The sequence below is a fragment of the Lepidochelys kempii genome, chromosome 3, assembly GCF_965140265.1.
Source record: "Lepidochelys kempii isolate rLepKem1 chromosome 3, rLepKem1.hap2, whole genome shotgun sequence".
NCBI classification, from domain to species: Eukaryota; Metazoa; Chordata; order Testudines; family Cheloniidae; genus Lepidochelys; species Lepidochelys kempii.
This window is the reverse complement of record NC_133258.1, coordinates 184,743,560-184,754,966: the sequence shown is the minus strand read 5'-3', so window position 1 is coordinate 184,754,966 and position 11,407 is coordinate 184,743,560. Positions and strand designations below refer to the sequence as shown.

General features: G+C 38.4%; 1 protein-coding gene across 7 annotated transcripts in view; it reads right to left on the bottom strand.

Moving 5' to 3' along the window:
- FBXO11 (F-box protein 11) overlaps positions 1 to 11,407 on the bottom strand; it is a 197,778-nt gene that overhangs the window by 1,357 nt on the left and 185,014 nt on the right. For 5 of the 7 annotated variants that reach the window (XM_073339263.1, XM_073339264.1, XM_073339267.1 and 2 more), the window contains 11 exons: positions 7,972 to 8,189; positions 7,567 to 7,652; positions 7,386 to 7,480; positions 6,201 to 6,323; positions 6,032 to 6,117; positions 5,509 to 5,585; positions 5,275 to 5,418; positions 3,791 to 3,901; positions 2,570 to 2,677; positions 470 to 578; positions 80 to 178 (listed from right to left, as the gene is read on the bottom strand). In XM_073339263.1, coding sequence (XP_073195364.1) covers positions 80 to 178; positions 470 to 578; positions 2,570 to 2,677; positions 3,791 to 3,901; positions 5,275 to 5,418; positions 5,509 to 5,585; positions 6,032 to 6,117; positions 6,201 to 6,323; positions 7,386 to 7,480; positions 7,567 to 7,652; positions 7,972 to 8,189 — 1,256 coding nt within the window. The remainder of the gene's footprint in view (positions 1 to 79; positions 179 to 469; positions 579 to 2,569; positions 2,678 to 3,790; positions 3,902 to 5,274; positions 5,419 to 5,508; positions 5,586 to 6,031; positions 6,118 to 6,200; positions 6,324 to 7,385; positions 7,481 to 7,566; positions 7,653 to 7,971; positions 8,190 to 11,407) is intronic. The other 2 variants (XM_073339268.1, XM_073339266.1) reach the window with 2 other exon arrangements.

The window sequence follows — 11,407 nt, the reverse complement described above, 5'->3', positions numbered from 1 at the left end:
CTTCAGTAGGAGAATTAAACTTGCTTTAAGTTTGAATAGTAAAGCTGCTCAGCCAAAGTATTCATTCTTGTTAACATACCTATCATGTCTAATAAATTCTACATCATGTCCTTGATGGCACTTCTTAATGCAGTTCACACATATGGCATTACGATCTGTGGTGTTACAAGTGTGACATCTAAAGTAAAATGTAGCACATTAGGCATGATTTGAAAATGGACAGGTGGTTACAGGCACATCTGTAATTGGCAATGTGTTAAGCACAGAAAAATGCCAATTTCCTTGTAGAAGTAATGTTAACCAAAAACCAATCAAACTTGCAGACTCTAGACAATAGATCTAAGCTGGTTCATCATTTACACTAGACAGCTTTCTATTTAATCACTTATATGCTAGAGGGATGCTGGGTGAGGGAGATTACTATTTTTTCTTACCTTTCATGACCTATAACTGTTTATAAATTTGTTACCTGTAGAAGTCATGCATTGGGTAGCTGGTGTAACTTGATATTTTATATAGACACTGGCCTCTACTGACAGCCTTTTCTATGGCATCTTGATTGTTCATTATTTTGTTATCTGTAATAAAAGGATAAACTATCAGATAATTAGAACATTCCTTTTAGGTCTGATCCCCAAACCCCCACACAGTAAACTGCATGGAATATTCCTAGGGGAATTCTGCGCCAAAAAGTTTAAAATTCTGCATACAGTATTTTCAAATTCTGCATATTTTATTTGTCAAAATAACACAATATAATCACAACAGTTTCAATTACGTTTATTTTAAAAATACTGTCAGCAAGTATGTCTGTAACAGTACAGACAAAAGATTCAAGAAATGTTTTTTGACAAATAGATTCCTTACCAGGCATATTAATACAGAACTCTGAGTAATAATTCATTTAAACTACAGTACAGAACAGTATTTCCCACACTCCTCAGAAGCAGTGCAAAGGTTTGGGGGAATCACTGGTAACTGAGGAGATGAGGGAGAGGGAAGTAATTGCTGGGAAGGAGCCTGGGGTTTTTTGGGGGCAGGGAGGGAGTGTTAGGGAGCTTCCCCCATGCAGACTCTGGCTGATCCCTAGCCTCTCCAATTCAGACAGGCACATCTGCCCCTGTCTCCAGGTGTCCCTGCACCCCCATGTTTTCTTCTGGCCCTCCTGTCTACATGTGTCCCACCCCCATCCCTATATGTGTGTCTGCCCCCAACTCAGTCGCCCCCCAGTCCCCATGTGGCCCTGCACCTCCACTCCCATTCAGTCCCTACCCCAATCCTCCCCCACTAGCCCTTGTGAACCCCTGTCTGACCCCCAAGCAGCCCCATGCTGTCTGTCTCCCCATCTCCTGCCCTGGCCTGACAGGCGCTGTGAAGAAGGCAGGCTCTTTTTCTGTCCTAGCTAGCCAGGTGCTACTGCTCTGGTCTAGCACCATAGCGCTCTCTGATGGGCAAAAGGTGGAATTGCAGTAACTTTCTTGCAGAAGCTTTTTACTGCGCAAAAAATTAAAAGTATGTGTAGCTCATTAATTATGTGCATGTGCAGTGGTGCAGAATTCTCCTGGGAGTAATGGAACTACAGTAACAGGTTGAGTTTTCCATGTCAGAATTTTAGGCTATAGTTCCAGAGTTTAGGTATTCCTGATATGTAAACAACTAAGCCATCCCTTCTAGATTCCAGGTCAGGGTTGCTGACAGATTAGTAGGCCAGCTGATAGGGCTGCTTCTGCATTCCTCAGAGAATGCACAGCAGAACTCCTTATTGAAAGAGAAAAACATCAAGCAGCTCTGGTCTTACTTCTTTCAGTAGACAGCCTTTATTGACCAAGGTTTCACACCTATATTCTAGGAAGCAGGACAGTATTTCCCCTAATTTTTCAAATAAGGTAACAAGTTGCAAAAGGTTACTTCCAGCAGAGCTGGGAATAGAAGACCGGTCTCATCCACTCAGTCTATCTATACGTACTGTTCTTAGCAGTAAGCCATACATGCCTCTTAGATCCAAGCGCAGACCCCAGGAACCTTAGTGCCCAAGTCTGCGTCTCACAACTAGCTTTATAATTCACTTGCAAAATGCTGCCTCGCTAGTGTGTGGTTCATAGCTACTTACTTTAACAGACTTGTAAAGTAAGTTTCTGAACCATACTGGATACTTGTTTTCACTCACATAGCAAGGAGTTCTGATTAGAGGAATTCAGTATGGTCTTTCAAATTCCCAACCAGAAAGAATTAACCAATATCAAAACAGTCTAAAGAAGGATTAACTGATGAAGTGGTCAGTGGAAAAGGCTACATTCTGCCAGGGAAAATTAGATACAAACAATTTTCATTTTATTCCCTTGGACTCTGCAGTGCTTTAAAGGTGTTCCAGCTATTGGCTTAACTCTGAACAAAGCTCAACTTATTTCTTTTAGATGAAGTTCTTAGGTTCAGGGCAATTTAAAGTGTAATACTGCCAAAAATGAGACATTGGGATATGCAATATTGTAGAATTTGTAAGTCTCCAGTATGCCATTCATCTTTAAGAAATGCCATATGTAAACAAATATGCAATGTAAAATCCACACACCTTTCATTGTTACATTGACACCAGATGCTAGAAATAAGCCTCCAAAACGGTTGTTGAAAATCTGATTGCCTTCTAATGTTGCAGTTGCATGATTTGTTATTTCAATACCTGTATTTGGGGGAGGTGAGGCAGAGAATCAAAGCCTTAGTGTGCATTTTATATCTCTTTCAGCAGCCAGATTTACAGTTAAAGCACTTAATATTTCCTATGATCGGTCAGACAGTCATTGGCAAAATGACTAATATCTAGAAATTGTGCTGTGACTGACCGAGCTAAAGTCCAAACATTCCCACTGCATCTCTTCACAGAAGTGAAGCCAATTTCATGTTTTCCAATTAGCAACTAATAATCAAACCACTAGTTTCTCGGATAACAGGGCAGTACAATTGACCAAGATTTTCAAAAGTGATGCCATTTTTTTAGGTGCCCATCTTGACGTGATTTTCAGGAACTGTACGCTATCTGAAAAGATATGCTCTTTTAAAAGGTGTCAAGGTGGGCACCCAAAAAGTCTGTTGATTAAGCCCAAGATTTTCAGAAATCAGACTCCTTCAGGTCACTTGGCCAGAACTCATTTTGGCAGCTCCCCAGCACTACACAGAAGCAAGACCTTTTAAAGGTCTTCACAGAAGCTTGCTTTTTCTGAAAGACAAATGGAGAAAACTCAAGCATGCAATTTCAATTGATTAGGATTAAAGAACTATTATAGCACAATGTCTAACAAACAGCAGTGTACGAAAGTCACCATTATTACAATAAGACTTAGTATTCCTATTCAACTGATTCCATAAAAAACACAGATTTCAATACTTTTGAAGCCTTCCACGCGAAGTGATTCCAGAATCTCAGAAGTATGTTGCTAAAATTTCCATTGCTCTAAAACAGGATTAGTGATAGAAAATTCAAGTAAACTCTCACCAAGTCAGTAACATATACATCCTGATTGACTTTCAAAAGAAAATTGTGAACAGTTACTAGGAAATCTGCTATGTGATGAGATAGAAACTGCATTATTTCCTGATAATTTCAGAGAATGCTGCAAACTGGCATTTTGGCAATTCTAAAATCCCAAATGATTTCTAGAACATAACTGTAGAATATCTCAGATTGTTCAAATGAATAATAATCCTAGCTGTAGAAAAGGGACCCTTGCCTGTCATAATACTGAACTAAAATCTGTAAGCTCTAACCCTTCAAATATATGATTTAAAGAATACAAACCTGCAGCAAATCCATCAAATATTCGATTTTTCCTTAACACAGGGTGACTGTTGGTGCTGATGAGAACACCAGCTTGAGCATTCCTAAAAATATCATTCTCTTCAAGGAGTCCTACAACAGAACCAACAACAAACACCAGATTTAAGGCTAAGCATCTTTGTGTTTCTCTTTATAAGCAATTTGTTTGATATTTTACTCATAGTACCAATGATTTCAATGCCAGTGATGGGTATTCCCAGGACGTAAGGATTAACAGGATGTTGGTGATAATACGTCATCTTTTGAAAGTTATTCTCAATTTATATGTTTCTAAGGTTATTTAATATAACTAGGATTTTCAGTACAGATGGGGAAAACATGGGGACTTATGACCCATTACAGTAAGCTCATAAGTAATACACCTAGACTAGTGGTTCTCAGCCAGGTGTACACGTACCCATGGGGGTACACAGAGGTCTTCCGGGAGTACATCAACACATCTAGATTTTTGTGTAGCTTTACAACAAGCTACATAAAAAGCTGTAGCCAAGTCAGTACAAACTAAAATTTCATAAAATGACTTCTTTATACGGCTCTATATACTAATACACTGAAGTGTAAGTACAATATTTATATTCCAATTGATTTATTTTATAATTATATGGTAAAAATGAGAAAGCAAGCAATTTTTCAGTAATAGTGTGCTATGACACTTGTATTTTTTATGTCTATTTTGTAAGCAAGTAATTTTTTAAATTAGGTGAAACTTGGGGGTACGCAAGACAAAGACTCCTGAAAGGGGTACAGTAGTCTGGAAAGGTTGAGAGCCACTGACCTAGAGGCTACTCTGTATTTAAGAAAACCAAATCTGTCAGACTTTGTGCTCTGCTCTTTCTTCTACAGCAGCATTTGGTAGTCTCAAAGAAGAGCATAATTTTTTGACTGGTACTTTTCTGCTGCAGTGCAGCACAACTCAAAACTTCATAACCTAAAACTAAAGTTAATAATCCACAATGAAGGACTAACTACCTAATTTCTTAATAAGATATTTTCCTTTTAATAGGTAGTAGGGGAAGTTTGGCTCTTTCCAGATCTTTGGTATTGACAAAAACTATACATTTATAAACAAAACCAACCCCCTCACAAATCCAAGATCTGAAATCTTCAATTTGATGGTTACATCAGACCTTTTGTCCTTGAATTAAATGGCAAAAAAGTGACAAATGTAGATCGCAGGTAATAAGGAAGAAGTCTAGCCTTATAGAAGTAGTCTGGAATAGGCTTCCTGGTTGAGGTGAATTTCTTCTTTGCCTATTACAGTTTAGTATTACAGATTTAACTGATGACACTAAAAAGCATTAGTATGTTTTAAATAAATATTTTACTACTTCATAAAGAAAAATAATCAAATTTCTAAAGAGCAATTTAAAAGAACAATATCTTAATCTGAAATTAGATTATAAATCCAATATATTTAACATATTCTAACGAGGAAAGAATGCTACCTCTGCCCCCATTAAATATACAGATGCCCCCATCTCTTCCATCATGGATTTTATTTCTTCTTAGCGTAGGATTACTGTCTGTCTTAATCCATACTCCAGCCATTGCATTATCAAAAATTTCATTGTCTTCTATAAATCCAAGCCCTATAAAAAAAAATATTCAACATAACTGTCTTTCTAATAACCATGTTGCAAAGCATCTTAAGGTCTGAAAAAATGAAAGAATGGACCTACCAGAATTATAAACAAGAATACCACCATTCTGACCTCCCCAGATTTTGTTGCGCCTAATTTTGGGGTTGCTTCCAGTTCTATAGATAATCACAAGCAAATAAGTCATTAAAAAAGGTTTCCTAAAACGGAACATTTAAAATACATCTGAAGATGGGGCAAAAAATAGTACATTAATCACATCAGCATTCTGTAGGTTTACACATCAGACCCCATGCAAAAATATAGAAGACATTGCTTGCAAGCCTTTAGAAATCCTTGATTGTTTCCAAGTAAGCTAATAGACTTAAGACTTCACACCATTATCAACAGAGAGAGAAACTGGGAATAAAAGTCAGCATCCAGGTTCTCCTGACAAGAATTCCTCCCCTTGAGTTGAAATTGAGGACACTAGATTTAATAGGACGCGCCTCTCCCCTCCTCCCGGGGTAAATTTTAGGAACCGAAAGATAAGGAGGAGTAAAGAGAGAAATGAGGATAATACAATAAAATCCCTTTTTAGATGTAAAATGAAAACACATATTACCTTATTTGAACCCCTGAGTACATGTGATTATAGATGTCATTGTCCTCCAACACTCCATGTCCATTGTCATAAAAATAAACACCAACCTGACATTAAAAATAAAATAATTAAATTAGAAGTAAGGAAGAAGTGTGAAAACAGTATTTCTATCATGCAAAAAAACCCCCACCTGTTTCCCACTATGTATTCTATTTCTTCTCAGTACTGGAGTACTTCCGGTTGTCACCCAGACTCCAGCCAAAGTATTACTGTAAACTTCATTTTCTTCAATCACACCTTGTCCTTTTTCATGCTAAATACAAGCAAGATAAGTCAAAGATTAAATAAAGTAGCCTCTTGCAAATATTGGCTTTATAGCCTTTTTCTTTTTGTGGGGAAAAAAATCTCTTTGTCCAGGTGTGATGTCCTTTCCTATGTTAGACGTCTCCCAGAGTTCTCAAGTTACTACCATTTAAAAAATCATTTTGTACTATTCATGAGACTTTATATTTCTGAACATTTTAAGTGTAAAAACAGGTTAAGAATTTCTCTTTTTACATCTGATTTACTACTTGAGATTTCAAGGGTTTGTACTGAAGTTTAGAAATCTCTGCTGGGTTTTGCTAGTGGAGCTCTGCACTCAACTGTGTGCTAGGAAACCAGGTTCTAATCTTACATCCAGCATTGTCTATTAAAAATAAAATAAGTTATGTTTCTTACTTAAGGCATATAACAATCTTTACTGGTGCATTTGTGTTTAAACTTAAAGCTACATTAGACTTGCAGGGTCAGATACTAAGGCAAATATTTATACAATTCTAGTCTGAGAGCTTCAGTTCATTTTATATAACCCTTGGTTTCACATGCGAGAGACTTACGACTCTAGTCTTGACTTCTAACTTCTCTGTGTACTTTTAGTGACACATACCAGCTTGTGGGTGGGAAGATATGAATTTAGTCAGTCTAGCGGTAAATGTGAAATGCTCCAGGTTTCTAGATTTAAGTGTACATGATGTAAAATTATTACCAAAAATGGATGTAAGATAAAACCTTATTATTTTTTTTTTAAATCTGATGATAGTTTGCTAGCTAGCCCTTTTAAAATTACACTGTAGGGCAATGTCTTGAATTTAAAAGAAATATTCTAGTTATATTTGCCAAAATTAAAACAAGATTAATTGTAATTAGGTCAACCTATCTGTAGAACATAACAAACTACTTCATTCAAAGTATGACAAAACAGAAAACGAAACTTTAAATGTTTACTTTAAAGTTTAAGTCTGTATACAAGGCATTACATTTCCATAACACGCACAGAAAACACTACCTAGCAGAATCTACATGCCTAGACTCGCTATATGTAGTTAGTACTCACCACATAAATTCCACCGTGTTGGCCATCATGAATCTTGTTGTGTCGAACAATGGGACAACTATTTGTTCGAATCTGAATTCCTGCTAATGCATTACCTGTTGAAAGGGGTGATACTTTAAGAAAATTTGGCACACAAAATATAAAAAGTCCAAGATGCAATAAGGTAAATGTATACATTTACCATAAATGTCATTTCCTTCAATAAGGCCTCTCCCATCACCAAAGATGTAAACTCCACCTTGATTCCCATTAAAAATTGCATTGCCCCTAAGGAACAAAACCACATGTTACAAAACTATGAAAGTAAGTTACACTGTACCATATAATCTAAACATATATAAAATGTACAAATGTATGGAAAATTTACCATGTTTTGAAATCTACAATAGTGTCAGGATTGCAGAATTTTAAGAAACTATATACTTCTAAAAATGTATTGTATGCATGCAAATTAAAGATATAATTCCATTGCACCCTGACACATCCATTTCATTTTGATATATGTAGGAATGTTAATGTTATTCCCTAAAACATTCCTACAAACGAGCACCAACTAAACACCCAACCACCAAAGAAACAAACCAACCTTATTGTTGGGTCACTGTTTGAGGTAATCCAAACACCTGCAAAATTGTTTGCATAGATTTTATTCTCTATGAATTGTCCTCTTCCTTTTTCATGAACATAGATTCCTCCAGTCTGACCGTGATGGATTTCACACCGAACTACAGTAGGGTTGGCATAAGCTTTGACCTCAAAGCCTGCTATCCTGTTTCTATGTATGTTGCAGCTTTCAAAATAACCCTACACAAAACAACACAACGTTTTCTATAAGAAAATCTTTTTAAAATATGAGAAAAGACTGTAGTTATAAAATGGGAATCTAAAAAGGAAAAAAAAAGATAGCCATGTCTACAAAAAGTACCATTATTGCTATAGATTTAGGTAATTACATAGCCATCATCACTGTAGCATAAGCATCTTCCAAGTAACAATGAAACAAATACAGAAAACCTTATTAATTAAGTGACAAAAGATTTCTTTGCATTGCTATCTATTAACAGGAATTTGTGTGTCTATTTTCAGTAGTCTAGTGCTACTAGTCTTACACTAATATTGTTGAGAGTCAAGTTTAAAAAACACGTTACCAAAATTGCTATTTTAAGAAATTGCTCTATTGAGTCTGTATTTTTAGTTTATCAAATTGAACAACATAAAAAATAACTTAAGAATTTACTTGTGTTTCCCAAATACATTGCAATCAAAACCAAAATAAGAACTAGTTTAGGTGTTGATTCTGAAAAGTGATTAATTTTACTGGACTCCACTGTGACTGCTCATCAAAGTTACTGCTTAAAAAGTCTTTTTAAAATTGTACCTGAAAGTCCTAATCCAGCAAAGCATCAAAGGGAGTTAATCAAAGAGAACTGGGTGCTTAACAAATAAATAAATAAATAAAATTCACAATCTAAAAGAGCAATTATTCCACATGGAAAACTGGGGGAGGGAGAGAGGAGAAGAGGTACGGTGTCAAGCAGCATTCCGTTTCCAAAATAAAAGTCTGTTTATATGTCTTCTTTTCAGGCCTTTTTTTGGTCCTTACTTATTACTAGTGATCTGTGAAGAAACAGGATCTGCTCCTACTGTTTTTGTTCGGTTTTGGTCGGTTTTGTTCAATATCTTCATAAATGATCTGGAGGATGGTGTGGATTGCACTCTCAGCAAATTTGCGGATGATACTAAACTGGGAGGAGTGGTAGATAAGCTGGAGGGGAGGGATAGGATACAGAAGGACCTAGACAAATTGGAGGATTGGGCCAAAAGAAATCTGATGAGGTTCAATAAGGATAAGTGCAGGGTCCTGCACTTAGGACGGAAGAACCCAATGCACAGCTACAGACTAGGGACGGAATGGCTAGGCAGCAGTTCTGCGGAAAAGGACCTAGGGGTGACAGTGGACGAGAAGCTGGATATGAGTCAGCAGTGTGCCCTTGTTGCCAAGAAGGCCAATGGCATTTTGGGATGTATAAGTAGGGGCATAGCGAGCAGATCGAGGGACGTGATCGTTCCCCTCTATTCGACGTTGGTGAGGCCTCATCTGGAGTACTGTGTCCAGTTTTGGGCCCCACACTTCAAGAAGGATGTGGATAAATTGGAGAGAGTCCAGCGAAGGGCAACAAAAATGATTAGGGGACTGGAACACATGACTTATGAGGAGAGGCTGAGGGAGCTGGGATTGTTTAGCCTGCAGAAGAGAAGAATGAGGGGGGATTTGATAGCTGCTTTCAACTACCTGAAAGGGGGTTCCAAAGCGGATGGCTCTAGACTGTTCTCAATGGTAGCAGATGACAGAACGAGGAGTAATGGTCTCAAGTTGCAGTGGGGGAGGTTTAGATTGGATATTAGGAAAAACTTTTTCACTAAGAGGGTGGTGAAACACTGGAATGCGTTACCTAGGGAGGTGGTAGAATCTCCTTCCTTAGAGGCTTTTAAGGTCAGGCTTGACAAAGCCCTGGCTGGGATGATTTAACTGGGAATTGGTCCTGCTTCGAGCAGGGGGTTGGACTAGATGACCTTCTGGGGTCCCTTCCAACCCTGATATTCTATGATTCTATGATACTGCTTATTCCCTAAAGTCGTATTTTTGTTTGTGGTATCAATAATTTCCAGAGCAAGTAATTGTGATGTTAAACTGGCACATTATTACTTCATGTGAGAAAAATGCAACAAACATCTTTTTAAGAAAAGGATTTTTTTTCATGCAAACATCCCTAGTAATAATAATAAAAAAATTAACACATCATAAGTGTTTTTCAAATGATTCTCCATGAGATGCCTTCAGATCTTGAAATGAAATTTGAGTACGAATGAGAAACAATTTAAGAATAGGCTACTCAAGTTAGTAGAGAAAAATCCTCAGAATCTAGCTTCATGGATAGCTGTAATTATAAAAACAATCCAACCAACCCACTAAAATGGCATAAGCAAAGGGAAAGAATATTTGTATTATTTGCCCTACTGTCATCCTCCAATTACTAGTATTTTCTTACTGCATTTTAATGGAGAAAAGAGTATCTGAATTACTCATTTACTTCATTTCCTTTTTAGATTGGCTTTCAGAATCCCCCCAGTTTGTAAACTGCCTTGATCAGTGTTTTCAATATAAACTGAAAAAACCCCACACGTCTTTAATCTTCTTTCACAATTTTGGGTAATCAAGGTAATGTGTGAAGACCTAAATGACACCCTTCCCAAGAAAATGGACAACATTTCCAAGAGTGACTAATGACTTGGGATGTCCAACTTCAGACACCCTAAAAAGGACTGGCTTTCAACAGCAAGTACTGACTGAAACACAGTCCCTTTACAGGGTGTGCTGTTTTGGGGCTCAACGAGGCCCATAAGGCAGGGGTTCTCAACCTTTTTCTTTCTGAGGCCCCCCTCAACATGCTACAAAAACTCCAGGGCCCAGCAGAGGGCGGGGGGACTCTGGGCTCCGGGCTGGGGGGAGCCCTCAGGCATAGGCGCAGTTTGACTTCTATTTTTGGAGGGCATGGACACAGCAGGGTCCAGGAAGGCAGCACCACCTCCAACCCCTGACTCACCTCAGCCTGTCTGGATTGTGCGTGGTGGGGGTTCAGCTCAAAAAGTTTGAAAACTGCTCAGGGTACAGGGAGGGGGTATCTAGGGGCTGTGTGCGGGCAGCTCAGGGTGCAAGGAGAAGGTAGCTAGGGGCTGTGAGGTGTAACTCAGGGTGCAGGAAGGAGGTAACTAGGGGCTTTGTGCAGGCAGTAGGGTAGCTCAGGATGCAGGGAGGGGACAGCTAGGGGCTGTGTGCCAGGAGGGCTCTCCTGTCATCACTGCTCCCCAAGGGCACTGCCAGCCACAGAGCGGGGTCCCCCTGCCTGGGCAGCTCTTACCCCTGCGTGAGCTGAGGAGCAGCCACAATCCCAGGCACCAGCTGAAGATGGGGGAATGCCATAGCTGCCTGCTCCATGACACAAGCCAGAGCAGCAGCTGCC